The sequence below is a fragment of the Rhagoletis pomonella genome, unplaced genomic scaffold, assembly GCF_013731165.1.
Source record: "Rhagoletis pomonella isolate Grant_MI unplaced genomic scaffold, Rhpom_1.0 Rhpom_scaffold_00008, whole genome shotgun sequence".
NCBI classification, from domain to species: domain Eukaryota; kingdom Metazoa; phylum Arthropoda; class Insecta; order Diptera; family Tephritidae; genus Rhagoletis; species Rhagoletis pomonella.
The window spans coordinates 4,906,372-4,932,666 of record NW_023458562.1 but is presented as its reverse complement, the minus strand read 5'-3'; the positions used below and the strand labels follow the sequence as shown (position 1 = coordinate 4,932,666).

The 26,295-nt window shown below is 37.5% G+C and overlaps 1 protein-coding gene across 8 annotated transcripts in view; it reads left to right on the top strand.

The window, feature by feature from the left end:
* The window catches only part of LOC118744129 (protein apterous), a 434,606-nt gene that overhangs the window by 149,075 nt on the left and 259,236 nt on the right, over positions 1–26,295 (top strand). For 7 of the 8 annotated variants that reach the window (XM_036476876.1, XM_036476873.1, XM_036476874.1 and 4 more), the window contains exons 3-4: positions 13,404–13,606; positions 13,721–13,940. In XM_036476876.1, the coding sequence (XP_036332769.1) occupies positions 13,404–13,606; positions 13,721–13,940 (423 nt within the window). Of the gene's footprint in view, positions 1–13,403; positions 13,607–13,720; positions 13,941–26,295 lie in introns of those variants that run through there. The other variant, XM_036476877.1, reaches the window with a different exon arrangement.

Sequence of the window (26,295 nt, the reverse complement as noted above, 5' to 3'; positions counted from 1 at the left end):
TGTATGGGAGCTATATGTAAAAGTGACCCGATCTTTGTAAGTATTTTCGCCATTTTCACTGTAACTATTTTTATGATAATGGGGTGGAATGTTGCAAAATTTCATGTTCCTAGCTGCATAAATGGAGAAGTTATGGCAAAAAATCTCATATCTGAACAATCAGTTGTATGGAGGCTATAGATTATAGCGACCCGATCTTCGCCATTTTCACTGAAAGTATTGTTTTGATAATTAGTGACAACAGTGCAAAATTTCATGTTTCTAGCTACTTAAATGGAGGAGTTATAACGAAAAATCTTATATCTGAACAATCAGTTGTATGGGAGCTATAGGTTATAGTGACCCGATCTTTGTAATTTTCAATCTAAATTTTCTATTGATAATGGGTGGAAGTATTGGAAAATATCATGTTCCTAGCTGCATAAATGTAGAAGTTATAACGAAAAATCTCATATCTGAACAATCATTTGTATTGGAGCTATATCTTATATATATATATATATAGTAGTCCGATTCTTCCGGTTCCGACAAATGATTAATAAATTATAAAAATACACCCACCTACCAAATTTCATCCGGATGTCTCGAAAACTGAGAGACTACATTGCATACAAACAGACGGACAGACAGACAGACAGACAGACAGACAGACAGACGGACATGGCTAAATCGACTCAGCTCGACGTCCTGATCATTTAAGTATACATTTTGATGGGTCTAGCTCTTCTTATTCTGGTACTTACAAACATCGGACCAAAGTTATAATACCAATTCATACTCATGAAAGGTATTACAATATGCTTAAATTTAGACAAGTAAGACAAAGTGAACTAATATTTTTACTTTTAAGCAGAACGCACTTTTGTTTTTTACTTACTACTTAAGTTTAATACTACTACTACTGTATTGTCCTTCCTTCAACCGATCGTATTTAATATAGAAGGGAAATGTTTCGACAAGCCTGATTAGAAATGTAGATCTAAGGTGACGAATTTATAATAGGCTGGGAACTATAAAAAATGGATGCAGATCGAACTAGATCTCATCTGTCGAATTAGGAACTGGTTTGGAACTAAAGAAAAGGGGATGCAGAACGAACTAGATCTCATCTGTCGAATTTGGAACTGGTTCGGAACTAGAGCCAAAGGGACGCAACGGGGGACAATTGACACTTCCTAGGACATCGCAATGTTAAATTCGCCAGTCGCTAGCATGCAAAAGAGAATTAACGCGTACTAGTCATGGTTCCAAACGCACTAGAACCGAACCAGTTCCGCACTAGCTCGTTTCCCTACAGGGTATGTATGTACCTCTATACATAGTATAAAGAATCTCGCCTTTTCCTGTCAAACCGAGGTCGTTACCTGAAAAAACCCGTTTCAGATACTTTTTTTTGCCCTGACAAGCGAAGTAATGATATCTTTTTATCCGTGACAGCATAGCTTAAGTTTTCCCATCGCTCAAGCAACATATCTTTATGATTAGCTTTATCATCGCTGATCACAAACAGATATATGAAACATTTCAGATTAGCTGATAAGTAACGGTAGCAGTCCCTGGCCGAATTTATTGAAGTTTGTCAAACTTTAAATTGTGACGGGTGTGACATGTGACGGGCGTGACCAACATAATCGCTTCTTTTTTCCAAAATAAAAGCATATAAATACTTAAAAGCAATTTGCACATATTTCCCTGTGTCATATCGTTACTTTCGTCAGCTTTTTTACACTGTCCAAGATGTGTTTTCCTTCAAAAATAACTATTTTGTGTATCTTGTGACGGGCGTGACATTAAAATATGCTTTGCTTCAATATATAATAAAATATTTAGTACTTGCCCGAAAAAATTTGAAAATTACGCCGTTAGAATGCTAACGAATTTTTCTCTCCACTGACGGTTTAAACAATGCAAAAAAGGTAATAGACTACGAAAATCAGTCTTGTAAATTTTGAAAAAAATTAACCTCTCATAGGGGTTTGTAAATGGTACAACCTAAAGTAAAAAAATATCTGATTTTGAGATAAATTTCAGAATTTTGGCTTTCAGCCTTGAAAGTTAGATTTATTTACTCTTACTAGAAATAATACAGTCATATTCTTTAGTTTATTTTCGTTTCATTCGGTATCGATTACCGTGGAATGAGCCATATACCTTCCTACTACGCAGTACGTTTTAGTACAATTTTGTTATGAATTCTAAAAATATATAGATCTGAAAATTCAACCAGGGATTTTTTTATTCTCTTATTGTTTTCGCCTTTTCGTTTTGCCTTTGTAAGTTTTAAAAAATATCTGCAAGGGACCATTATAACATAGCATATGTGTATATATGTATGAGTATCCAGTTAGTTTTTAGAGACAGCTATCAGCTTTACATTCCTTGGCAAATTTTGAAAGAATACTTTCGATATTAAATTTATTTATTTATTTAACTAAGAAATTTGGATTGTATTTTTAAGACCATTCAGTCTTTTATAATACATCAGCGCGCTTTAATTTACAATATTAGAATCTTAACCCTAACATAAAACAAATAAGAGATAAAAATAAATTTAAATTTAAGTACAAAAAATTATTTTTCAATTTAATATTAAAACCTAGCATCAAATAATAGTAATTATCACTCCTATAAAGAAACTTAACACTTAAGTAAAAAAGAGAAAGAAAGAAATAAGGAGAGAGGAGAGAAAAGCTGGGATGCAATGACATTTATCTCATAGAACTAACCCTGTAGGGAAACGAACTAGTGCGGAACTGGTTCGGTTCTAGTGCGTTTGGAACCATGACTAGTACGCGTTAATTCTCTTTTGCATGCTAGCGACTGGCGAATTTAACATTGCGATGTCCTAGGAAGTGTCAATTGTCCCCCGTTGCATCCCTTTGGCTCTAGTTCCGAACCAGTTCTAAATTCGTCAGATAAGATCTAGTTCGTTTTGCATCCCTATTTCTATAGTTCCGAACCAGTTCCAAATTCGACAGGTGAGATCTAGTTCGTTCTCCATCCCCTTTTCTTTAGTTCCAAACCAGTTCCTAATTCGACAGATGAGATCAAGTTCGATCTGCATCCATTTTTTATAGTTCCCAACCTATTATAAATTCGTCACCTTAGATCTACATTTCTAATCAGGCTTGTCGAAACATTTCCCTTCTATATTAAATACGATCGGTTGAAGGAAGGACAATTTATAAACCACATTAGTAGTAGTAGTAGTATTAAACTTAAGTAGTAAGTAAAAAACAAAAGTGCGTTCTGCTTAAAAGTAAAAATATTATTTCACTTTGTCTTACTTGTCTAAATTTAAGCATATTGATTTTTAAGTAAATTCAGTTCTTTTTAAGCTTATATGTATATGAAGTACTTCGAAAGTTTTTATCGTACTTAACTTAAATAAGATATACAGTCAGTCAATAAAGTTTAGGTACAGTGGAGTTTTTACAATACGGGCAACTATTTTTTCAATATTTTATTTTTCCCTAATTTTTTATAAAAATATGGTTAATTCTACACCAAAAACCCCAAAAATCAGAGTTCCAAACCTTATGCAAAATTAAAGAAAACTGCAAATTTCCATCCAAGTATTGCAATTTACACTCTTTAGAAAAAAGTTAAGTACTTAGTTATTACCCCATTCAATTTTAGTATAACAAAGTGCAAGTTTGAGGTAGCTAGGACTTACCATTGATATTTCGCAATTTTTTTTTTTGTTGTTTGGTAAGTCCTTGCACTTCATTATACTAAAATTTAATGGGCTAATAAACTTTTTCTAGTGAGCGTAAATAGAAAGTGAATTATTTTAATGAAATTTTGCAGAATTTTCTTAAATTTTGCTCTGATTTTTGGGGATTTTGTTGTAGAATTGACCATATTTTTACAAAAAATTACCGAAAACTAAAATATTAAAAAAATAGTTGCCCGTATTGTAAAAAATTCGTTGTACCTAAACTTTATTGACTGACTGTATTAAGGTAGCTGTGGTGGATTGCATAAAAAAACTTAATTTGTCTTTTCTTAAAAAAAAAGGTAGCTCTGGTGGTTTGCATTTTTAAATAAATTTAATGAGAAAGTGGTAATTATTTTGACACTTTTTTTTTAAATGCCTCTTTTTCTGCGACTGCATTGCCTTTCTCAATTGTCCTTCAGGATCTTGGCCTTTGTTTATGGAATCACTAAGTATAATGATTATTAAGCAACTCAAAAACTGTACCAGCGTGATAACCGACGTATCCTTTTGAGAGGTAGCCGCACCCTTATAAAAGGAATAAGACCCAAACTTTTCAGGTAAAAATTTCAGTAGGTTGCGTCTGTATGGCCTTTTCAATTTTATAAATTATCATTATTTTTAAGTGGAGAAATAAAACTGAAAATTAATGATAATCTCTGCGCGAAAAAATAAAAATCATAAAATAATCATTATTTGTAATCGCAAAAATAAAAATCAAATAATAATTATTTCCGTTTGAGCGAAAAAATAAAACTCAATAATAATTCATAAAATAATGGTTAAATGCTGATTTAAATTATTTTACTCATAATGATTACCTTCCCTGCTTTTAAAATTTAAAATAGAATAGTTTAGTGAAAGTACCACATTTCACTGCTTTTGGACTGGTGCGGAACTAGTTACTATCGGACTGGTTCGTTTTTGGCAAAAAAGAACTAGTACTGAACTAGAAATCTGGTTCACTAGTTCGTGTTTTCCCTACAGGGAAAGTATTCATGTATTATCCTCCCGTAGATGCCCCTATCCATCGCAGATCTAACACTATCAGGAACAGAATTCCAAAGCCTCACCGCATTGACAAAAAACAGCCTGGAGAAGACAAATAGGAATATTTAGGGATAAGATTTGTGTGTCTGCAAGACTCCAGCAAAAAATATCCAGTAACTTGCCAGTAACCAAATTTCGGAGAGTAAGCCAATATTTACTCCCAATGAGTGAAATATGCAAGAAAGTACGAAAACGCAAAACCAGCAAGAAGTTGCTAGTTTTATGAACAGCTGATTAATTTGTTATTTTCCGATGCAATTTTCTTAGAAAACTAGTGTTTTCCATATATTTAAATAGGTTTATTTTGTCAATTGCAACTCTAAAAGCACCACAAACAATTATTTTCTTAATGTGATTTACAATAAGCATCATGCCATCAGCTGTTTTTCTTACTAGCAAATAGTTGCTAGTAAAAATTTATCCAGTAAAAATCCAGTAAAACTTGCAAGTTTAGCTGTCATTTTTGCTCTCTCAATTTTCCCTCTTTTGCTAGTTTCTTTGCAAGTTTCTGCGTACGAAAACGACATCCAGTGAAAAACCAGTAAAATTAGTACTGGATTTACTGGATAGTGCGTACGCGAACAGGGCTTTAGTTAATTTTAACTTTTTGTAAAGGTATTTCGGTGTTTCGAATTCAATAAATTTGTACATATATACACAGTTTCTTGCTGCGAGATATTCAAAGATGCTGCATCCAAGAATTTTGTTTCTTCAGAAGGAGATATGGTAATATTTTTGAGGCCAAAAACATAACTCGTAACATTATTAAACGCAACATCAATTTTGTGATGCGAAATGGAATCAAGCTTGCTATATACAAGCTCAGAGTATGTTATGTGTGGTACAATGAGTTGAATAGCTAGCTTTCTTCGAGTCTCCAAAGGCGTAAATGACGCTGGAATTCTCAATCTACGTAAAACAGAATACACATTACTCACAGCTTTATTTATATGGTCAGAAAAGCTCAACTTAGAATTAACGACGAAGCCTAAATTTCGAATTTTGTTAGTTAATTCAAGGACACTATTACCAACAAAAAGTTTTGGAATATCTTCTATATATACTTCACAATTACTAACAGGTAACAGATATGATTTTGCAGCAATTAAGCAAAGAAAATTATCACGCGCCCATTTCGAAATTGCAGACAAGTCACTATTTATTAACCGACTTCCAAAAAAGGAGGAGGTTATCAGTTCGTCGGAATTTTTTTTTTTTTTTATGTTTGTTACCGCATAACTATGGACCACGTCAACCGATTTCGATAATTCTTTTTGCATCGGAAAGGTGCAGAGGTGGTCCCATACTAATCTGGTTAAGATCCGATCAGCGGATCATGAGATATATATATTTTTGCTAAAAATTACTTGTTTTACAACACATATCCTCAACAAGACCAGCACGGCTAGACAAATACAATTGAATGTCGTCAGCATAAGCATGGATATGGACATACTGACACACATAAAATACATCATTAACAAAAAGACTAAACCACACTTCACTGACACTTCACTTTTTGGGCTCTTCCCACAAGGTAGCTAGTCATAAGTTTAACAGAGCTTTCAGAAAACCAAAGTAATATTTGAGCTTTGCTCAAAGTACATAGGTCGTGATTTACTAAGTCAAATGCCTTAGAAAAACCAAGGAGGCAAAGAAGAGTTAAGTCACCGTTGTCAAACTGTATTCTTATGTCGTCAAGTATTTTTATCATAGCCGTAGAACAGCTATGCTTGGGTTTAAATCCTGATTGCAATGGGGATAAAAGGTTGTTTCCTTGGACAAAGTAGGAAATTTGCGCTGCCATCATAGACTCGCACACTTTCGAAAATACTGATAAAATGATTATTGCCCTATAATCACTGGGTTTTGTGGCAATATTCTTTTTGACGACAGGAATAATAACCGCTTTTTTTCCATTCCGTTGGAAAACACGAAGTTGTAAAGCAGTGATTAACGATATGTGTGAGAGTTCCTAGAATAAATGGCAGCACAAGTTTGACAAACTGCAGGGATATCCCATCCTCGCCAACAGCATTAGATTTGATGCTCATAATGGATTTCATAACTTCAAATTCAGTCACTCCGTTAAATTGAAACGTTTTCTTTAGTGTAAAATGGCTATTTAAATTATTAACTACAGGACTATCACAGCTTTTACTAGCACTACTAAAATAGGCATTAAGTACGTTTGGATCGATATTACACTCAGTCTTAAGTTTTCCATGCACATTATGATGTTTTAAATTGCGCCATAGATCTTTGGAAGGCAGTGAAGGATTCAACTTGGAGCTACAATATAACCGCTTAGCATGTCTTATAACTGTAGTAGCATTGTTCCGAGCAATTTTGTATTGTGACCAAGCAAAGTCAGTCTTGGTTCGTTTCCATTTTGAGTACATATAACCTGTTACGAGTTAATATAGCTGTTCTGACTTTGCTTCTGTACCACGGACAAGAGCTTTCCATAGCCCGAACAGTACGTAGAGGGACATGGACATCAAATAATTTAGTCAAGGTATTTAAGTAAAGTTTCGCATCTACCGTCTCAACAAACCAACATTCGTCCCAGTTAACATTTGACAGATTAGCAGACCGATTATTAACATTTACAGACTTCAAATCACGATACATAAAACTAACAAGATTAGCAGGACAATTAAACGACACATTAAATAACAAAATATTGGATCATGATCAGATATAAAACTTATTTGATCAAATTTAATGACATGGTCAAGACTAGACGTGACAACAAGGTGTAACAAACTTGGATTCGAATTTTGTGCATATCTTGTTGGTACTAGTTTGTTGACTAGGCCTGCTGCGGCCACGTGGTCAAGTAGCTTATTGGCATATGAGTCGTTTAACAACAGATTAACATTGAAATCACCACATACACGTTCATACTCTATTAAAAACACAGATAGCTCAGAAAAAAACGAATCTAACAAGTAACATCTATGGAGGTTATACACACAGGACACTAATATTTTAGTCACACGGTCAGAAATTTCGGCAATAATAAATTCCGTATCACAGTTGTTTGATTCTGCTAAAACGCAAAATTTTAGGGTAGACCTGCAGTAGATTGCAACACCTCCTCCTTTCCTTTGTGTTCAATCGGCTTTGATAAGATTAAAGTTTGGAATGCAGTAGTAAAAGTCGGAGATGTCAGGATTAAACCACGTTTCCGAGACGCAAATAACATCAACGTCAGATTTCCCAAAAATATCCCTAATACAATCAAGTTTGTCACCGTTAAGGCTTCTTGCATTGAAGTGCACCACTTTAAGGCCATTATAATGCTTACACAAAATATCAATTAAAATCTTGTGGCTTTCGTCAATGCAGGAAGCGGATTTCCTGTAGGGGGTTAAGTCCATAACACTGAGATGGACAAAAGCAACCACCAAAGGCATATAACACAAGGAAGAACTTTAACGCACAAATGTTAACGATTGCTATAAACGTGGGTAAATATGGGAACAGAATTAAATGAGAAGAATGAAGGTTTACATATAGAAACAAAAAATAAGGAAATATTAAACAAATAGAATTTAGTACAGCGAGAAGGAGAGAAGAACATAAATATAACTTAACTTCTAGGCTAAGTAAAATAGAAAGTACACATTTTCGGTGAACAGTCAATATACATACATTTTTACTTCCGCGTATTGTTGAAAAGAGCGTTAATCTCGGCTCTGCTGCTCACCAGTATGAGCTCTTCATTTGGTTTTAGTCTCACAAAAATTTTCCCTCGTATAGAGAACACTGACGCCAGTTGTTTCTTCCGCCTGAGCTCTGAAGCATACGACATCACATATCGCAATTTTTTCTGCAGGCTCTCATGTACAAATATTGGCCCATAGCCCGGCAACTCAACATCAGAGAGCGCAAGCGATCTCTTTTTGGATCTGCAGAAGGCCGCAATAGATTTCATGAGCTAATTTCGATCGTGTGAAGAGAACAACTTTACAACAATGGGACAGTTGTCTCTGATCTTTTGCCCATTACTTTTTACGCTTTTTAGTCGAAAAGCATCTCGCACAGGTGGGGGTTTATGCTGAGTTGCACCGCAAATCTTTGCAAAAAGTTCAGGTAAATACTCACCGGCTGCCTGAGGAATCCCGTTGACTAATAAGTCAGTGGAGGCTGCGCTGCTTTTGAGAGCGCTAAGCTGAGTCTGAACTGCAGCCAGTTCATTGCGAAGATTGAGAACTTTAGTACATGTGCTCTCAACTGCAGCCACATGCATAGTTGCCAAGTTGGTGCTTTAAGCTAACGTTAGCTCCGATAATTACAGTTGAAAAATTAAAGATGAAGTAATTGAGAAAGTGAGAATCGTTAAATATCTCGGTATATATATCGATGATAAGTTAAAATTTGAGGAACATATTGACTACACAGTAGCAAAAATTTGTAAAAAAATTGGTCTCATGAAAATATCATGTAAGTACTTAGGAAGGAGGTATAAGACTCTGGTCTACAGATCTATAGTTGAACCACATTTCATATACTGTTCAACAATCTTTTTTATAGCAAGCGACACACAAATAGATAAGCTTCAAAAAATTCAAAATAGGGCTATGCGATTTATCTTGAACAAGCGGTACGACACACCCATACAGGAAATGATCGCAGAATTAAACTGGCTGAGCGTGAAATAGCAAATTTTCTATCACGCTATGAAATTTGTGTTTAACATAAAACAAGGTAGACTCCCAGATTATCTGAGTGATATCCTACGATATAATAGTGAAACCCATTCGTATTTCTTGCTGAGTTTTTGCGTGTTATTGACATGCTTGTTTGCTTGTTATTTGTTTGTTTACTTATTAAGCAGGAATATACAAGATCAGTTGAGTAAAGGTGTTCGCAGTCTCACGAAAAACTTACAGCTACCTGTGCGCAGATCAGTAGATTGAGGAAGGTTTTAAATTATTTACGCGGGAAAACACAAAAACGTAAGAGCACCACTAAAACACGTCTTATGGCGCATTTACATGGTATGAAGCCATATGAACTGATGATACGTTAAAATAGAGGGACTACATGTTCTAATGAGGAATTCAATGATATCGAGTGGGATGCATATAATAAATTTTTTCATATGAAAAGTTATGGGGAGATACTGTAAACATACTGTTGTGATACTGTTAAGCATATGAAATTATAGCAAGTTGAATTTTCATACATCTTCCCATAAAAAGTTTAACAGATGCAGAGATACCAAGAGGGGTTTTTCCCATTTTGATGCCTTTTTAATATAAAAACCCACCGAAAAGGAGGAAAGCAGCAACTTCGCCATTCACATACATGTCAAAAGTATGAATTTTACAAATTAAAAACAATAAACAAACAAATTTAAAACAAAGAAATTCTTTGTACTAGAACTTTTTAAATTGAAGCCACTCACGTTTAGTGGACAATAAAAATACGAAGAACTATCATAACAAACTTACAACAAGACATTACAGAACATTTTAATGAGCTTTATATCACGTTTAAGTAAAAATAAGCCTATATTTTCCAAGCTGGCAAAGAAATGAAAATTTGTATTTTTTGTTGTTTACACAAAGACTTGCCAAATATACATATAAGTCAAAATTATAGAAGGCATGTATACTTCTCCCTTTCATTTTTTCATACAGTTTATGCTTCTTTCTGGCTTTTACAAAAATGCAGAGATACCGCACTTATTTCGGTACAATATGATCGTAATGTATTTTCAATTCGAAATCAAACAAAAACATCCCACGAAAATGTTTGCGATTTTAGAACCATTAGTGAATATTTGCAAACTACTGCAAATAATAGAGTGCCATATCTTACAAAGTTCCGAGTATTAACGAAACAAACAAGCATTTTAAGGCTTCATGTTTCCTTCAAACCGCATTGCTATTTTTTCTAACTTTTCCTTTTGTTTAGCGCTGTAACCTATTAAGTTATATCTTTTAATTTATACATGTGAACTATTTTCAATGAGCATTTTTTCATTTGCTCCAGAATTTTGGGTACATTTTCTTATAGTACCTCTCATTCTTTTTTATATTACATATATACACTCCGAAGTTCGGGATAGTATTTTGAATATACCAGCAATATATGTAAAAGTAGTGGCGGCTGCTGTAGAGCATTACGCAGAGCCTGAGTTCAAGCCCAGTTTTTCTAATAGTGGTTGCCCCTCTGTTGGTAGGAGTAAACCTCCGAGTGTATTCTGTCATGGAAACAGCTTCTCATAAAAACAAAATTGCCGTTCGGAGTCGGCGTAAAACTGTCCTTTACTTTGTGTGACAAAATCACGCACGCCACATATCGGAGGAGAAGCTATTCCAAACACTAACATATTGTGTAACTTTACTGTACTTAAAACGACGATATGTAGAAGTATTGCATACATATTTTGGTGCCTTTTTAAGTATAAAATCCATTGAGGAACGGAAGAAAATCCCTATGATTTCAACTTATGCCAAATGTTTCGTAAACAAGCAATTCTGAACAAAAAACTGTTTTTCCACAAAGATGTTTGAATGGAAGCAATACGAATATGGAAAAATTGCAATCCACAAGGCTTTAAAGCGCGTATCGTGGTGCTGCAAAACCTCGGAGCTGAAATTTGTGCCAAAAAATATATTTGGTCATCGGAAGCTCCTGACATCAAGCCCTTAGCCATTTATAATAAAATATCGACTTAGGCATAAGGAGAGAAGATTATTTAGTTTAAAAGAGAGAACCGTTTTTAAAATTTAGGCAACCTCCCATACGAGGTTTTGCATTTCCTTGATGCGCGGTTTTGTGCTTTAAACGAAGATATGTAGAAGTATTGCATACATATTTTGGTGCCTTTTTAAGTATAAAATCCACTGAGAAACGGAAGAAAACGGCAACCCTATGATTTCAACTTATGCCAAACGTTTCGTAAACAAGCAATTCTGAACAAAAAACTGTTATTCCACAAAGATGTTTAAATGGAAGCATTACAAATATGGAAAAATAGCAATCCACAAGGCTTTATTGGCAGTAGGTCCTTTTTAAAGCACATTTAACAAAAAAATAAGCTTCTAGTTTCGAAGCTAGCACAAAATAAAATTTTTTTATTTGTTGTTTACAAAAAAAATATTGTCTAGTATACAAGTCAAAATTGTTAAATATATATCGCTCTCATTCATTTCTTCATAGAGTTGGTGCTTCTTTTATAGGAAAATTCATACGGCTTATGAACAGATTCATACCATGTAAATGCACCATTACTCTGCCAACATCTCTTCTCTGATCTTATTAAAAGAAAATGTATAAATCAGCTTCATATAGAATGCCTTCGTTAATTAAGGTAAAAGATTTTCTTAAATATTACATTTTTACCACACTCACATATTGACAAGGTTTAACCATTTATTTTATAATTTTAATTACATATTTGTTGATAAAAGTAAAGTTTATTCCTTAATAAAAACAAAAAATCTACAAACTTTCGTAAAAATGTTGAGTTTTTTATTTAATTTTTTTTTTATATTTTGCAGTTTTGTATAATAAAGTGCAATTTAAAGTGCCTGGTACTTACCGTTGTTTTTTGGATTTTTTTTTATTGACGATGTCAGTCATTTTCTCCCATATCATATAGTATGCGGTACGACGCAGCTACTTTTAACTTGCACTTTGTTACATTAAAATATAATGGGGTACGAAACTGCGTACTGAAAGTATGTCTAGGAAATCTAATTAAAAAGCTGGAAATTTTTACGAAAGTTTGTTGTTTTCTTAATGTTGCACAATGACTCTACCTTGGATTTATACGGTTTTTGTTAAAGTATAATCTGTATTTTTATAAACCGAATAAGTACCGAATTCAAAGGCCTCTTTTATCCATTGACAATAACCTAAAAATGCTTTTTGTTAAGAAGTGTACCTGTAAATATGTACATACACATTTATGTTAAAAGTGTAAAATATGTAAATGTACGGACATAATCTTTCCCATGAATACCATCAAATCATTGGCCTTCAAGGGAATTTATGTATGTGGGCATGTACTAATAAAATATCTTAGCAAAATTAAAAAGTGGATACAATTTACAGTCGATAGGTACAGTTTTTATATAGATTTCGTACTGAAGAAACAATTTCATTTCCCAACACTGTTTCAGATTATTGAGTACTGTACTAAAAATGTATGATTAGGGCACAAAACCAGTATTTTACTAGACACCTACAGCATTGCAACCGAGTTTTTCTAAGCCGTCGTCTCGTCAATAAACCTAAAACAAGTTCATATATTCTTTTAATGTATCTTTTGTACGTTTTCCTAAATGAAATATTCAGGCATGCTCTGAAATTCGTACGATTTGATATCGGTATGATTTTGTAAATATTTTTATAGATTTTTAATCAGAAAACTCTAAATTTGGATTAAAACGACTGATATAACATCGCTGATGTTTCTGCTATAGTTTCTATATACAATCTTCAATCTTTTCATCAGAAATAACGATCAATATTTAGCAAATCGTACCGATTTCAAATCGTGCGATTTACAGAACGTGCCTTCAAAAGCCGAATCGACTTTCTTAAAAAAATAAAACATCCATATTTTAATATAATTCTAAACTTTTGTACTTATATTTTGCACTTGCAGCAGCAGAGCGCAAGATTTCTTGGGCCAGGTGCAAGGGAAAAAAGTCCAACTCCACCTGTAGCACATCAAGGGAGCACTCATTGCGGCAGTGCTGCAGGTGTAAATAACAATAGGTTACTTTATCGGTCATGCTCTTCCTGTCCAGACCTTTGCGATCACAGTACAAAGCCTTTCGGCTCTACGTTTAGTGAGCCGTTCAAAAGGTGCGTTCACACAGAGATGGATATACTTATTTCACTCATACTCATATTGTTCGAACCTTCATACCTAAGCTAATCTTAACTTAAAAATATTCATTATTCAATTTTTATTTGTAGCTATGAGACCGCAGACCGTGCAGTATTCAACGAAACTGGACTGAAATATGCAATTAGTCGAGCTCGTCCTGACTGTTTGGAAGTGAATGAGGAGACTACCTCGGGAATATCCTTTAAAACGGAGCCATATGGCCCCCCAAGTAGCCCGGAGTCCACAACTGAAACACAAAATCTGCCTCGAAACCTTGAAGATTGTGCGGGTTGCGGCCGATTCATACAGGTAGGTTTAAAAGCATATATGCCATACATGCATATCTGTGGACTTTTGACAAAACAACATCTGTGCTTTCTGTAGGTTGGGATTTGTAGTACATTATAAGGGACAGCCGTTTAAAAATTTGATAGTTTTATTTAACTTTCATTAAGATAGCATCTTGAACTACTCCTATTAATGACTAAACATAAAAATGTCATTCGACAACTCAATGAATTTGAAGAGAACATGACCTCACTAGAGAGAAGATGTTACATACATATATACCTGTCACAGGGAAAATTAAAAGTGATTCAGCCAGCAGAGAAACGTAAGTTTTGCTGACTGGGCTGCTTTGGTAAATTTTTCGTACAAAACCGATCGAAATTTTTGTTTTCTGAAAATACTTATTCATGTTAACTATTTAAAAACAAAGTATTTATAAAAATTTAAATAATCCATATTTTAAAATAAGTTTTTGTTCGGTTTTCAGTAACTATGAAAATGCACTGTATAGTTCAGAAGAAATCGATTTTAACGGAAAATTTGATTAGAAAAATTTCAGAAAAACAACCGAAAACGTATCAGTTTCACAACCATGTTCGGTAATTTTCTAGATTTTCCATATTTCTCGAATGTACATTTTAGTGGAAGAACGCATCCGAAAACTGACCGAAAATGGAATCGGAAAACGGATGAAAATCAGTTTTTTATACGATATAGTCCGTTTTTGCGAATATTTTGCTGCTTGGGGATCCACAGTTCGAAAATAAGTGAAAAATTAATTTCAAGTTAACAAGTGAATTTGATTTTTACGTTTTTTTTCAGCAGTGTTGCCACCAAAAAAATACGAAATTCCTCAAAAACAAATGAAAAATGCTCAAAATCCGAACAAATTACTCAAAATTTTCTTATTACAGATATGAGTATTGTGTACTGCATATTATTTACAGGTACTTAGTATAAAAATTAATTACATTCTCCAATTCAATTGGTACATTTGTACTTGCGCTTCAAACAAAGTACCAGCATTGTTTTTTAAGCCTTGGTTTGTATATAATATTGCTGCAACTATATCAGTGCTCAATCTGGTCCTCAAGTCAGTCCTACACATTTTTAAACTACTAAATATACATTCTACTGGAGCGTTAGAAAAGGCCTATATTAGCAATTCAGATATATTTTTTTTTAAATTGGGAAACTTATATGAACCTGAAGAATCCTTTAATTCAAAACCTTTTTTTTATAATTTTCTGGATCTAATGAGGAATCAATATGAAAATCCTTATGATCGAACAATGCGTGTTCTCTCCATTCGTTACCGAGATTTTGCAAGTTCAAAACACATAAGTTGAAAATATATCGATGGAATGAAAAAAATTATCGATAACATTTTGAATATTTAGCAGCAAATGCAGATGTGCTTAAGCGCGAAAAACACCACACAAGCGGCTTGACAAACCAAGCGAAATATCCCTTTCCTTAAAGCTATTTATGTTGCGTATGGTGGTGTTTGACGGTTTGACAAGCCGTTTGAGGAAAATGTGAAAAAATCAAATTTTTTTGATTTTCTGGCCGCCATGCTGACGTAAAATCGTCTCATTCGCAACGTAATTTTTACCGAATGAGGGCGCAAGAGAGAAAAATCGAAGAAAACCAAACCCTTTTACATAGTGAACCGGAAGAAATTTAAAAGTCTTTGCTTGAACGAGACCTGTATGCATGGCGTATGGCGACATGGGAAAAGTAGGTTTGAAGAATGTTTGACAAGCTGTTTGCAGTGTATTTCGCTCTTTATAAAACTTCGGAAAGCTTTTTGTTCAAACATTTGCAGAGCGATTCAACAAATCTGTTGTGAAAAACATGGTTGCATTTGTTATCTGCAAATATATCGAGGGAAAATTCCTCAAAAAAGACTCAAGAGCACCCGAAATTCTTCACGTTTTGAGGAATTACTCACAAAGTGGCAATACTGCTTTGAAGTGAATTGCTGAAGAAAACTGATGCAGCCAAAAGGGTAGGTGCCTTTCATTAAAATTAACAACTAACATCCCTAGTTTAGGCATACTGGTGCTAAATAAAGTAAATTGACATTATTACCTTTTCAAAAGCAAAATAAAATCCATTGATATTATTGCTCTTCAAACATTAAATTTGCGTAGCTTCGCGGCGGCCCGCGTCCGCGGTGATATTAATGCTGACCTTGTATAACGCTGGACAGAAGAATTTACACTATTAAATTGCAAATCAGATTTAACATCAGTGATGACAGGTAATAAGTCCCAGATGGGTTCTAAAATCACAAAGTAGTTTTTGTGCAGATTGCAGATAGAGGGTATTATTGAATATAAGCCCTTGATCTTTTACATTTTTATATTTGTAAGGTCGGTGTTATGCAGAAATTTTATTTGGCAAACTGCGTGCAATTGTCCTTGCAGCAAACTCGGAGAGAGTGAGTTTGGCGACTCTCACAGCAAACTTATTGTGCCGACGATACATCCGCAAAGGACGAACAGAAGGATGAGGCTGCATGTTCGTCGAAGGATGTGCAACAGACATCCGGGAAGGTTGAAGAACAGCAAAAGGCTCCTTCGTCATCAACAGTTATGGACATGAACACGTTATTGGCTGCCATGTCACAGATGATGCAAGCACAGGATACACGCATGTCAGAGATGTCATCACAGCTGTCATCTCAGATGCAAACACAGTCGTCAGATGTTTCATCGCAGATACAAGCGCTGGAGACACGTATATCAGCAGCGGTATCAGCACAGATGTCATCCCAATTGGAAGCACAGGATGCAAAGATTGTACAAATACAGGAAAAAATCGAAGAGAGACAGGACAAAGTCGAGGCTAAGATGGGCGAGTCAGAAGGTTGTTGTTGTTGTTGTAGCGGCTACAACAACCCCGCCCAGGACGGTTGGTATCTCAGTCCTTGTCGTCAAGTTCCACTAACGGCAGCCCCAGGAAGCGTGCAGCTTCTGTGGGGTTGGTCCACAAGGACAAGGCCATTAGGGTTGTCGGGTTTTCCGGGCATGCGAAGAGATGTTTCGAGTCATGTGGGGTCTCTCCGCATGCCGGACACTCATTTGGCACATCCTCATTCAATCTACTCAGGTAGGAGTTTAACCTGCTGCAGTAGCCGGAGCGAAGTTGCGCTAGTGTCGTTCTTGTCTCCCGAGGCAGATGAAGCTCCGTCACGTCTGTGTCCGGGGGCGGTATGCCTAGAAAGGCATTCACAGGTCTAGAGTCTGCATAACTCGAGACTGACTCCCTGTGAATGCCGTTCAGGGCCAGTCGGTAAGCTGTCGGGTCCAGAGGTTGCTTGATGAACCTCTGGACTTCGTCCGTCAGTTCATATAGATGCCTTCTGACGTCCCTAGGCGAGGGCTCCTCTGCAAGCAGCTGGCTGTTTGGGTGGCCACTTCTGTGGCTCCCGATCAGGAACTGCTTGCAGAGCATTATGTTGTGCTCCTTTACGGGGAGCATTTGCGCTTCGCCGTGTTGGTGTTGGGCGATATCAGGAGGCATCCTGTCGCTGTCGTAAGTGCGGTGTTCTGTGCAGTCTGTATCTTCGTCCGCTGCGTCCTACTAGTCCCCGGCGACCACACTGGCGCTGCGTAGTTCAAAACCGGCTGGCCTATTGACTTGTATGTTGCCAGCAATGTTTCTTTGTCTTTGCCCCAAGTACTGCCGGCTAGCGACTTGAGGACCTTGTTGCGGCTCTGTACTTTATTGACAGTAGCGGTTGCGTGCGCAGAGAAGGAGAGCAGGCTGTCGAATGTTACTCCGAGTATTTTGGGGTTATTCACCGTCGGAATTGGTGTGACCTCCTTCGTCCAGGTTGGGAACAGGGTCGCAGAGGATTTCGTAGGGGGGAGGGCTAGACACTTTGCAGTGAAGAAGCGAGAAAGTTCGGAGAGATACCCGTTTACTTTCGAACACAGGTCCCATTCCCAGTCGCCATGATCGAGCAATCGTCGGCATAAGAGACAATCGCGACTCCCTCTGGTGGTTGAGGGAGCTTTGAAATGTAAATCTTGCAGACTATTCCCGACTGTGAAAGGAACAATTATGATCCATTGATGGGGGCCGTGGAAAGACGCTATGGTAGGCACAGGCGTCAGATCTACCAGATGGAGCTGGAGAATCGCTGCCAGAAATCCAACGAGACTCTACAGGAATTCGCCTCCGAGGTTGAAAGGTTGGCTCATTTGGCAATTGGGGATGCATCTGGTGAGCACCTCGAAAGACTGAAAATCCAGAGGTTCATCAACGGAATGCGGGACGTGTATACCAAGCGAGAGACGTACGCGAATCCAAAGCCAACATTTGCTGAAACTGTCTCGTATGCTCAGACGCGTGAAACGGCGGCGCTCCTAAGTTGACCAGCCTACAAAGCACATCGCGTGGAAGTGGAAACACCGGACGAGACAAATGAAATGCTGAAGAAGATTATCCAACTGCTGAGCGAGAAAAAGCATGGCTCTGGCAAATGTTTTAAATGTGGAAAGCCAGGCCACTTCGCCCGCGATTGCAGCCCAAGTTCCAGTGCGCTCAACAATTCAGCAGGACGCAAACGCAGGGCTGAAGGAGACGAATCCAACTCCAATCAGTCGTTAAACTAAAACGAGCCAGCAGCAAGGGGCGCGCGCTGGCTCCCGCAATTGAATGCCCCATAATCACAGTTGCAAACTTGGTGCTTTAAGCACTAGATTTAGTGCTTTTTGAAAATTAAAACGCAAAAAAAAAAATACTTAGTGCCTAGTGCCTTTTTTAGTGCTTTTTTGAACTAATATTACTCCGAGATAGTTAAAACCTGAAATAATTTGAAATATTATAAGCTGCGGTGTCTCATGAAGATGCGAAATTTACAAGGATATACAAATTTAAATGCACTAAAATACAACCATGATTGATAAAACGCTGAAGTTGCAAACCCACCTTGTCGAATTGTAGGCGCTTTGGAAATGCTAGTACGCAGGTAAGTTAAGAATTGTTTTCTTTTCTAATTGTTTGTACAAATTTTGATTTTTTTTACCACCTGAGTAAAACACATCGTTTCTTGGTGCTGAATCCAAATCTGGCTGCACAATTGCTCTAAATAGTACAAGAATTTTTAGATATCCTACCCCCAGATTGCCAATAACACGGGTTTTAGCGATATTTGAGGTTACATAATGAAAACATAAAATTTTTTGCTCATTTTTTTCGCGAGATATAGTAGTTTTAATAGTACTTCGGTATTACGTCGTAAGCATGAGTCATCCTAGCATGTGTAGAGGCTATTCAATCGTTATGAGCGAAAACGTTTTGTGTATTGATTTATGTATGTATTTTTGTAAATATTGTTAATTTTTTGCTTTGGTTGAATACAAACTGTTATGAAAAAAGCATACTTTGATTAAACAAAATTTGGTGCTTTTAAATTGGTAAAACGCCTTTTTTCCCAGTTTTTGGTGCCTTTTGAAAATCAATTGTTGGCAACACTGCCCATAATCTCCGTCTCGCGATTTGGCAGAAAAGCGAGCAACGTTACTGTTGGTGGATATGTGGACGGACATGAGCGAGTACTAACTGTGGATACGGGCGCATCACATTCCATCATTCGATCTGATTTGGTCACTAAAGAGGTAAGGCCATTACCTGGAGCAAGGTTGAGGACAGCAACTGGTGAGGACACCCAAGTTGTAGGAGAGGTAACATGCACAGTCGCAATAGGGAATGTGACGGTGATACACAAGTTCATAGTCGCGGCGATTATGGATGAAGTCATCATTGGATTAGACTTCTTGCTTGATCAAGGCATGCAGATCAACATGAAGAAGAGGATTATGATGTATAACAACATGGAAGTGCCCCTTCGGCTTGCTCCGTACAGCAGCAAGTGAGTGATCCTAGAGGAAAGCGAGCAGATTCCACCGAAGTCAGAAGCAGTTGTGTGGGCAAAGATTGATGGAGATTGTGGGACAAACAAATTGTGGGTTGTTGAAGCAACACAAAACTCTACACCGGACGTACTTATTGGAAAACCCTGGTTAAGACGCAAAAGGATGGACGCATCCCAGTTCGAGTGCTCAATGAGTTCAAATCACCAGTCAAACTCCGAAGAGGGACTGTACTGGGGCAATGTCGAGAGGTAGAGGCAATCTTCAACTGCGAAAAGTTACCTGGAAGCGATTCCATTGGCGAGAATGACATTGCGGAAGACATCAATGCATGGACGGAAGGGTTGGAAGAAAAATACCAGCACAAGGCTAAGGAACTTCTCCGAAGATACTCCAACATATTCGACAAGGATGGCGACAAACCAGGCAGGACTAACGTTGTGAAACATCGCATTGATACTGGCGATGCAAGGCCAATCCGCCAAGCTCCTCGGAGTGTTCCACTTGCCAAAGGTGAAACTGTTAGCCAAATAATAAAAGAAATGAGCGAGAGTGGTGTGATTGAACCATCAGCGAGTCCATGGAGTTCGCCGGTAGTACTTGTGAAGAAGAAGCATGGTCAAATGCGGTTCTGCGTAGACTACCGGAAACTAAACGATGTGACGAAAAAGGACAGCTATCCTCTTCCCAGGATCGATGACACTCTGTACTCGTTGACTGGAACAAAGTGGTTCTCAACACTCGACCTTAAGAGCGGTTATTGGCAAGTGGAGGTAAGTGACGAGGACAAGGAGAATACAGCTTTCAGCGTTGGAGACGGTCTGTCGGAATTCACGGTGATGCCCTTTGGATTATGCAACGCTCCTGCCACTTTTGAACGACTTATGGACCATGTGCTCAAAGGACTGCATTGAAAAACATGTTTGGTGTATCTAGACGACATTATCGTATTGGGTAAAAGCTTTGAGGACCATCTGAACAATTTGGAAGAAGTTTTTCAGAGGATAGCTGGCGCTGGTCTGAAGCTAAGTCCTAAAACGTTCTCGCTGTTCAGGAAGGAGGTGAACTACTTAGGGCACAAGGTGACAACGGAGGGCATCTGTACTGCGAAGGAAAAGATAGAAGCAGTAAAGGATTGGCCAAGACCTAGGAACCTGCACGAACTACGAAGTTTTTTTGGGCTATGCACCTACTACCGCCGATTCGTTCCGAATTTCGCCAGCGTTGCTAATAGCCTCCACGAGCTCACTAGGAAAAATAGAGCCTTCGAGTGGAACAAGGAGCAGGAGGAGGCTTTCCAGGCTCTGAAAGAACGACTATGTACTGCACCTATGCTAGCGTTCCCGTTCCAGGTGCAACGTTTATTTTGGATACGGATGCTAGTGGTTATGCCATAGGAGGCGTACTGTCGCAGGTAATTGATGGGCAGGAGAAGGTAGTTGCCTACTATAGCCGGTCGATTGGAAAACCAGAGAGGAACTACTGCGTAACTCGGAGAGAACTACTAGCGTTGGTGTACTGCGTCAAACATTTCCACAAGTATCTCTATGGGCAACGTTTCCGAGTTCGAACGGGCCATGCAGCGCTGAAGTGGCTACTACACTTTAAGAATCCAGGACAGCTAGCTCGGTGGATTGAGAGACTGCAGACTGGATTGGCATGACTTCGCTATTGAGCACCGCAAGGGAAGTGTCCACGGTAATGCTGATGCCATGTCCCGCCGACCATGTAGCCTGGAATGTAAACACTGCTCAAAAGCTGAGGGAAAAGAGGACATTATAGACGTCCGTCTAACGACAATAACACCAGCGGAAGAGTGGAAGGAAGAACAGCTACGAAAGTGTCAGCAGGAAGATCCAGATCTGGAGTTTTTGATGCCTGGACTGGAGGTGGACAGAAGGCCAACTAAGGAGCAAATGGCGGTGGAAAACCCGATCGCAAAGGCGTACTGGGCACAATAGAACAGTTTAAAATTAATATCTGGCTGTTTGCATAGGGTATGGGAAAGCGAAGATGGCCAGTGCTCCCGCAATCTGATAGTAGTTCCAAGGGTAAGAATTCCGGATGTACTCAAGGAATTCCACAATGGTCCTAGTGGAGGGCACCTGGGAACCATGAAGACCCTGAAGAAGGTTAAGCAGAGGTTCTATTGGGTTGGTTGTCGGCAATCGGTCGCAGAGTGGATTGCTAACTGCGCGGAGTGTATTGCAGCTAAAGGGCCGAAATCCAGAAGTTATGGCCAGATGAAGCAATATAGCTCAGGTGCACCTTTCGAGTGGATTGCCATGGATGTAGCCGGTCCATTTCCTATGAGCGCACAGGGAAACAAATACGTCCTTGTGGTTATGGACTACTTTAGCAAATGGCCGGAGGTATACCCGATTCCAAACCAGGAAGCTAAAGCAGTAGCGGAGGTATACACCTACAATGGGGTTGCGAGATACGGTGTACCTATAGAGCTGCACTCTGACCAGGGAAGAAATTTTGAATCGGCGGTGTTCCAAGTGATGTGCCAGATACTGGGTATCCGGAAAACTCGAACAACGGCTCTTTATCCCCAATCATATGGCATGGTGGAGCGGTTCAACCGAACCCTGGAAGAGCATTTGCGGAAGGTCGTGGACAAATCTCAGAAAGATTGGGATGTCCGCATACCCCTGTTCCTGATGGATGTTTGGAGTAACTGGCGATGCAAGGAGAATTGGGAAAGAGACGTCCAACATCCTGGAAGAGGAGTTAAGAGAAATACATGCTCTTGTGAGACAGCGAACTCAAATTATGAGTGACAAGATGAAGGCCAGGTATGATAAGGCAATGAACCCCGAGGGTTTCCAAGAGGGAGACTTAGTGTTGCTGTACAATCCACAACGGAAGAAAGGTTTGTCCCCAAAACTACAATGCAACTGGGAAGGTCCGTATAAGGTCGTCAAACGGCGGGATGACGTCGTGTATCGAATCCAGACCGTTGGGAGACCAAGAAACAAGATGAAGGTGGTCCACTTGGAAAGGCTTGCAGCGTTTGGAACAGCAAGTGTGTCTGATCGGGACGATCAGACTTAGGTGGAGGGCAGTGTGACGAATACTGCGGCAACGCGAAGCGAACAACGAGAGGGCACCGCCACAGCGAAGTGAGTTAGTTACAAGTCAGCAAGCTACAAGTAAAGTGAGCGGAGAAGTGAGTTGCGAATAAGCAAGCTATAAGTTTAATTGTGTTAACAAATAGTAAAGCGTTGTTATTGCTTTAACAAGTATTGTAAAGTGTTTTTACTGTATTAGCAAGTATTGTAAATTGTTTGTTGTACAATAAAGTTAATTGTACTACAATTTGGTCATCGTTAGCATTTATTTAACAATCCAGCGATACGAGTCCGAGTATATTTGGGAAATCCCTCAAGGTTTCGAGGATAATCGTAACATTATTTTCTTGGGCCACACTGCTGTAAAATTAGAGTTGCCATACACAAAAAATGCAGTGGTACCGAAAGACAGATAACTGAATTTATGCTGTAGGAGCTTGAAGGCTTAACGCGCAGTTAATTGCCTAAACAGTAATCCCCGCTTAATTTCATCTAAAAATTTGCACAATGCAGTAATGCAGGAATGAATTTGATTTAATATGAATTTTTTGCGGGTTTTTGGATACATTAGAATGCTGATTACATATTAAACAGTAATAGAATCTAGAACTCATAAGAAATACATTACATTACTTATCACGCATGAAATGCATTACTACTTTTCCCACTGGGTGATTTTATAATCTTACTTCTTACTAATATTACAATTGTGAAAGTTTGTATGTTTGGATGTTTGAGAAACCATCACGCCGAAACGACTGAACGGATTTGCATGAAATTTTGTACGCGGATAGCTTATGAGCCAGATTGGTTAATAGGTATTTTTTTTTTTGAGAGTTGCCACCTATTCAAAAGTGTGCTTTATTTAATATGCGGGAACGACTGAACGGATTTGCATGAAAATTTGCACACAGATAGCTTATGACCTAGATTGGAAAATAGGCCACTTTTCTTAAGAGTTGCCACCTGTTAAAAAAGTTTAATTTAATTCATACGCGGAAACGACTGAACGGATGTGCATGAAATTCAGCACACGGATAGCTTACGGCCTAGGTTGGAAAATAATCTACTTTTTTTTTAGAGTTGCTATCTGCTAGAAATGTTCAATTAAATTAATACGAGGAAATTAGTGAACTGATTTGCATGGAAGTTTTCGCACAGATAGCTTATGAGCTAGGTTGGAAAATGGGATACTTTTTTTAAGAGTTGCCACCTGCTAAAAAAGTTTAATTAAATTAATACGCGGAAACGTCCGAACGGATTTGCATGAAATTTTGCAAGCAGATAGCTTATGACCTACAGTGGAAAATATGCTAATTTTTTGGAAGAGTTGCCACCTGTCAAAAAAGTTTATTTAAATTAATACGCGGAAACGACTGCACAGATTTGCATGAAATTTAGCACAGAGATAGCTTATGACCTACGTTGGAAAATAGGCTACTATTTTAGGAGTTGCCACCTATTAGAAAAGTTTAATTAGATTAATACGCGCAAACGACTGAACTGATTTGAATGAAAGTTTGCACACAGATAGCTTATGACCTAGGTTGGAAAATAGGCTACTTTTTTAAGAATTGTCACCTGTTTGAAAATGAAATTTTGCTCACAGATGGTTTATGACCTGGATTGAAAAATAGGCTACTTCTTTAACCGGTTTCCCAATCAGAACGAAATTTGGTACACTTACTACGAATTTCGCAAGGATGTTCTTAGACTGAAAGTAATTCCGAAAACTCAAGGCCCCTCCCATACAAATTGGAATTTTCATATTACATACATATCTCGGGAAGTATTTGTGGGAGAGAACTGGAACTTGGTATAAAGATATGTATGTGAAATTAATGTTGGCATCAATCGATTGATTTTTTAATCAATTAATTAATTCGATTAAATTCAATCTGATTACAGTTAATCATTATTAATTTTAATCTGACTAAACAGTTAATCGTAACCGCGATTAAAAAAATTTATTTTTTAATCATTAACTCTTAATTTGATCAAGTAGGTTTGGTGATTAATTAATTTATGCTGGAATTTTCCTGTGCACACAAAACAAGTTAATCCGGTATGGCTAAGTCGGGTTTCCTCATCAATCTGAGCAATTTGGTATGCATTTTCATTAAGATCTATACCAACAAACGTTTTACAAACTAGGTTTGTAAAAGTTCCCAGTTTATGTATTACTAATAACAATAATTATAAATTTTTTAATATTATGTGCTTTTTTATAAGCGTAAAACACAAAATAATTACTATAACTGGTATTTGGTTTCAAATTCGGACAAACAAGACAATCAGATTTTATTTTTAATTGGATTAACGATTAATGATTAAAATTAATTAATCGTAATCGCGGCCAGCGATTAGCGATTAAAAAAATTTAATCATTAATCTTACAGTTGATTACGACTAATTAATTTTAATCGTTAATCAGATTAAAATTTTGCGAACGCTGTGTGAAATCGTGTTCATACTCACGGAGAAAAATGGATGTTTTTGGAAAAGAGGCATAGCACCTCGCATACTGACTGAAAGTTTCATATTGCATATCTCTTCAAATATTTGGGGTAAAGTAGTCAAGCTTGGTATGGAAATACATATATATGTAAGTATGTGAAACTAATACCATGCTCATGGAGAAAAATGAGAATTATTGGAAAAGGTGGTGTGGCAACTCCCATGCAAATTGATTTTTCTATGCTGCATATCTCTGGAGGTATTTATTGCAGAGGACTGGAACTTGGCACCGAGATGTGTATATAAAATTAATTCCATACTCATGGAGAAAAATTTGCGTTATTCGAAAAGGGGGGGAGAGGGGGAATTGTACCTCCCTGTTTTATACTGTATATCTCTAGAGGTGTTCATGGTGGGTATGTAAAATCAATTCTAAATTCATGGAAGAAGATTAGGGTTATAAGAAAAAGGGGCGGGGCACTTCCATCCCTCGAAGTGTTGTGGAGTTGGAATACTGCAACTTGGTATGGAGTTGTGTATACAAAATGTATCAATTGGTCATGGAAAAAATGTGAGTTATTAAAAAGGGGGCATGTCGCCTCCCATACATACTAAAAATTTCTTAATACATATCTCTGGAAGGATAGAAAATCTCTGAAAGTATTTTAAATTTGCTACGGAGATTTATTTTATAAGTGCCGTACTGACAGAAAAAAATTCATTTAATGAAAAAGGGAGAGCCGGGTTCGGCCTTATAATGTAAAGCTGTCATGATGCATACATACCTCTTGAGACATTTGCTACAGTAATGGTATTTTATCAAGGCCAGGTTACTAAATTTGAGTTGCAGATATTAGAACCTGCCGTGGCACCTCCAAGAAGGTTACACGTTCACGCGTCGTATCCCTGGAAGTTCCAGGCTGGAACCATTTTAAGGTAAACTTAGAGGATTGA